The 5,000-nt window shown below is 53.1% G+C and overlaps 1 protein-coding gene across 1 annotated transcript in view; it reads left to right on the top strand.

Moving 5' to 3' along the window:
* Positions 1 to 5,000, top strand: part of chodl (chondrolectin) — a 12,098-nt gene that overhangs the window by 5,716 nt on the left and 1,382 nt on the right. Inside the window, exons 2-6 of the mRNA XM_078244766.1 lie at positions 1 to 77; positions 2,012 to 2,187; positions 2,836 to 3,050; positions 3,364 to 3,444; positions 4,230 to 4,326. The exon at positions 1 to 77 is cut by the window's left edge and continues 99 nt beyond it. Of these exons, the coding sequence (XP_078100892.1) occupies positions 1 to 77; positions 2,012 to 2,187; positions 2,836 to 3,050; positions 3,364 to 3,444; positions 4,230 to 4,326 (646 nt within the window). The remainder of the gene's footprint in view (positions 78 to 2,011; positions 2,188 to 2,835; positions 3,051 to 3,363; positions 3,445 to 4,229; positions 4,327 to 5,000) is intronic.

Genomic DNA, 5,000 nt, shown 5'->3' with positions numbered 1-5,000 from the left:
CCTGCAAGATGGACGGAGGCTCACTGCTGAGCATCGAGAGCCACGCCGAGCAGAAGGACATTGAAAACCTGCTACAGGTGAGACACACACTTCAGGTACGCTGCAGGTCCTTAAATTGCATCCTCGTACCTGCTACAGGTGAGACACACACTTCAGGTACGCTTCAGGTCCTTAACCTGCATCCTCGTACCTGCTACAGGTGAGACACACACTTCAGGTACGCTTCAGGTCCTTAACCTGCATCCTCGTACCTGCTACAGGTGAGACACACACTTCAGGTACGCTTCAGGTCCTTAACCTGCATCCTCGTACCTGCTACAGGTGAGACACACACTTCAGGTACGCTTCAGGTCCTTAACCTGCATCCTCGTACCTGCTACAGGTGAGACACACACTTCAGGTACGCTTCAGGTCCTTAACCTGCATCCTCGTACCTGCTACAGGTGAGACACACACTTCAGGTACGCTTCAGGTCCTTAACCTGCATCCTCGTACCTGCTACAGGTGAGACACACACTTCAGGTACGCTTCAGGTCCTTAACCTGCATCCTCGTACCTGCTACAGGTGAGACACACACTTCAGGTACGCTTCAGGTCCTCAACCTGCATCCTCGTACCTGCTACAGGTGAGACACACACTTCAGGTACGCTTCAGGTCCTTAACCTGCATCCTCGTACCTGCTACAGGTGAGACACACACTTCAGGTACGCCTCAGGTCCTTAAAGGACAATTCTGGTGCAAAATCAATCTAGGGGTTATTAACAGATGTGTCCCCACTCTGTCTCTCTGGGACATGTTTTCATGCTAATCCAATGTGTTAGCTTGAAACAAGCTAGCGCGGACCGCTGATTAGCTTACAACGCTAGTATTCAGGGCACAGGGAAAGTAAAAACAAATCTCTATTTGTACCAGTAAAAAGACTCAAGATATCTCCACACTTCACCGGTAGCATAATGAGGGTCCCTACATGTTAACAGAAGCATTGAGAACATTATAAGTGTTCAGACAGTTTATTAAAAAGATTATAAAGACCGTAGCTCTCAAGACGGCGGCCGCCTGCACACGAGAACGGGTCTTTATAAACTATCTTTTTAATAAACTGTCTGTACACGAACACATGTACAAGAATCTACAAACGTATATATAACCCCAAATATTATCTCTCTCCTCCCTCCCCCCCTGTCCTCTCCCTCTCCTCCCTCTATCCTCCCTCTCTCCTCCCTCTCCCCCCCTGTCCTCCCCCCTCTCCTCCCTCCCTCTCTCTCTCCTCCCTCCCCCCCTGTCCTCCCCCTCTCCTCCCTCTATCCTCCCTCTCTACTCCCTCTCTCCTCCCTCTTCCCCTGTCCTCCCCCTCTCCTCCCTCTATCCTCCCTCTCTCCTCCCTCTCTCCTCCCTCTTCCCCTGTCCTCCCCCTCTCCTCCCTCTATCCTCCTCTCTCCTCCCTCTCTCCCCCTCTCCTCTCACTCCCTCTCTCTCTCTCCTCCCTCTCCCCTCCTCCCTCTCTCCTCCCCCTCTCCTCCCTCTCTCCTCCCTCCTCCCCTGTCCTCCCCCTCTCCTCCCTCTATCCTCCCTCTCTCCTCCCTCCCCCCCTGTCCTCTCCCTCTCCTCCCTCTATCCTCCCTCTCCTCCCTCTCTCCCCCCTGTCCTCCCCCTCTCCTCCCTCTATCCTCCCCCTCTCCTCCCTCTCTCCTCCCTCTCCTCCCTCCCGCCCTGTCCCTCTCCCTCTCCTCCTCTATCCTCCCTCTCTCCTCCCTCTCTTCTCCCTCCCGCCCTGTCCTCCCCCTCTCCTCCCTCTCTCCTCCCCCTCTCCTCCCTCTCTCCTCCCTCCCGCCCTGTCCTCTCCCTCTCCTCCCTCTATCCTCCCTCTCTCCTCCCTCTATCCTCCCCCTCTCCTCCCTCTCTCCTCCATCTCCCCTCCCCCTCTCCTCCCTCTCTCCTCCATCTCCCCTCCCTCTCTCCTCCCTCTCTCCTCCCTCTCCCCTCCCTCTCTCCTCCCCTTCTCCTCTCCAGGAGCTTCGTTGGGGAGCAGTGGGTGGGGCCAGTGGGGGAGGGGGTGGGATAGCTGATGGAGATTTCTGGATTGGTCTGACTCGGGGGGGTGGGGTCGATCAGACGGAGACCGGCAGCAGCTTCATGTTCTGTTCTCAGCGTTACCGCTGGACGGACGGCAGCCTCGCTACCTTCAGGTGAGAGGGAGGGGCAACATCACATGACAAAACGCCATCAACGCTGAAAACCCCCCCCACCTGCCCCACACCCCCCCTACCTGCTCCACACCCCCTACCTGCTCCACAACCCCCTACCTGCCCCACACCCCCCTACCTGCTCCACACCCCCTACCTGCCCCACAACTCCCTACCTGCTCCACAACCCCCTACCTGCCCCACAACCCCCTACCTGCTCCACACCCCCTACCTGCTCCACAACCCCCCTACCTGCCCCCACAACCCCCTACCTGCTCCACACCCCCTACCTGCCCCACAACCCCTACCTGCACAACCCCCTACCTGCTCCACACCCCCTACCTGCCCCACAACCCCCTACCTGCCCCACAACCCCCTACCTGCTCCACAACCCCCTACCTGCCCCACAACCCCTCTACCTGCTCCCACATCCCCCTACCTGCCCCACAACCCCCTACCTGCCCCACACCCCCTACCTGCCCCACACCCCCCTACCTGCTCCACACCCCCTACCTGCTCCACACCCCCCTACCTGCCATGCGCCCCCCTACCTGCTCCACAACCCCCTACCTGCCCCACAACACCCTACCTGCCCTACAACACCCTTATTATGATGGTTTGGTATTATGGGATGGTGTGATGTTTTGATAGGAACTGGTATTTTGACGAGCCGTCCTGCGGGGGGGAGGCGTGCGTTGTGATGTACCATCAGCCGACTGCCTTTCATGGTCTGGGCGGGGCTTATCTCTACCAATGGAACGACGATCGCTGCAACATGAAACACAACTTCATCTGCAAATACCAACCAGGTACCAACAGCCAATCAGCTTCACCCTCTCTGGACACACATGGAGGGCGGGGCACAGGTGAGCAGGAAATCCTGAATCCTAAATCAACAGACCCAAACGCAATCTGCGGAATTAAAAAAAAGTGTTGTCATTCCTGTGTGTGTGTGTGTGTGTGTGTAAGGGTGTGTGTGTGTGTGTATGTATGTATGTCTATGTGTGTGTGTGTGTGTGTGTCTGTGTGTGTGTCTGTGTGCTTGTGCGTGTGTGTGTGCGTGTGTGTCTGTGTGTGTGTCTGTTTGTGCGTGTGCGTGCCTGTGTGTGTTTGTTTGTGTGTGTGTGTTTATGTTTGTGTGTCTGTGCGTGTGCGTGCCTGTGTGTGTGTGTGTCACAGAGGCGACTGCAGGTGGAGGTGTGGTCAGGGCTGCAGGCAGTGAGGAGGTTCCCCCTCAGGTGGTCATGGCCGGAGCTTCAGGTAGGAAACATGGCTGACATCCTCCAAAAGAGTGACAAACAGACCCACGGGACACAGACATTAAGGTACTCTGTGTCTCTGCCAACGGGGTCAGCTTCTCCTCACAACCCGTAGCTCCTATGGAGCCATGTTGATGCTAACAAGCCATCACCTCCCGTTAGCATCCCGTTAGCATCCCGTTAGCATCCCGTTGACTCCCATTCATTCTGACGTCACTTTGACAGAGAATACCTTTACGTCTGAAGAGTTTAAAGACTCTATTTGTCCGTTGTTTATTTCTAAAGAAACACGACAATGTATAAAAGGCTCCATTACCTTGTAGCTCACGTTATGGCTCCGTAGCAGACGTTTTTATAACAATAGGCTAACGATTGGGTCATAACCACGAGACTTCCTGTCTCATAGTAGAGGAGTTACCGTATAGTACAGGAGAAGCTCTCAGGCAGTTTGGACTTCCATCAGCTGTTTAAGTGTAATGACTAATGTTAACTATCATTTTAGTGATCAATAATGAGCCTGTGTCTATGTTATCTCCTTACATATACCTACGCTCTCCGTCTCTGCTAGATTGGGAATGATTGAGATTTCTCTTGGCACAGCTACCAGAAGACTTCCAACTTTCAGACAGGTTGCTCACGTCACATCTACGTCTTCAAGCTCAGTTGGAGGCTGCTCAGTAACGCTCAGCCATCACCGGGAAAGAGACGTCACTGGTCTCCCTCCAGAGACACGGGGTCTGCTGCTCCATTTATTTACTGTCAATGGTCTCTGCTTTCTCTCTTCAGGAATGTTGCTGGTGTACGTGATAATACCCACAATCCCCCTGCTGCTGCTCATACTGGTGGCTTCTGGGACTTGTTGTTTTCAGATGCTCAGCAGGAGGTAAGACAAATAAATATGCTGACGCTGCAGGGTGTGTGTGTGTGTGTGTGTGTGTGTGTGTGTGTGTGTGTGTGTGTGTGTGTGTCTGTGTGTGTGTGTGCTTACTCAGTGATTATGACAAGTCAAACACTGGGATGTCTTGTTAACTAGAGCTGATTTACAGCAGCTCCTGGCTCAGTGCCTTCACTGTGTGTGTGTGTGTGTGTGTGTGTGTGTGTGTGTGTGTTTTTTAAAGTCAATACCTGGCATGAGATCAGGTGTGTCTTACACCATATAATCTGCTGAATGTGGTGCTTTTATTACTGAACATACTGTGTGTGTGTGTGTGTGTGTTTGGACTGCAGTAGCCATTACATTTTAAAAAGTAGCTGTGTTGTGTAGGCTACTGCAGACATTACAGAAGTCTCTCGTTAGCATCTTTGAGGCTACTTCAGACATTACAGAAGTCTCTCGTTAGCATCTTTGAGCTACTTCAGACATTACAGAAGTCTCTCGTTAGCATCTTTGAGCTACTTCAGACATTACAGAAGTCTCGTTAGCATCTTGAGGCTACTTCAGACATTACAGAAGTCTCGTTAGCATCTTGGAGGCTACTTCAGACATTACAGAAGGCTCTCGTTAGCATCTTTGAGGCTACTTCAGACATTACAGAAGTCTCTCGTTAGCATCTTTGA

The sequence above is a fragment of the Sander vitreus genome, unplaced genomic scaffold, assembly GCF_031162955.1.
Source record: "Sander vitreus isolate 19-12246 unplaced genomic scaffold, sanVit1 ctg298_0, whole genome shotgun sequence".
NCBI classification, from domain to species: Eukaryota; Metazoa; Chordata; class Actinopteri; order Perciformes; family Percidae; genus Sander; species Sander vitreus.
The sequence above is the reverse complement of the archived record's forward strand: the minus strand, read 5'-3'. Positions and strand labels throughout refer to the sequence as shown.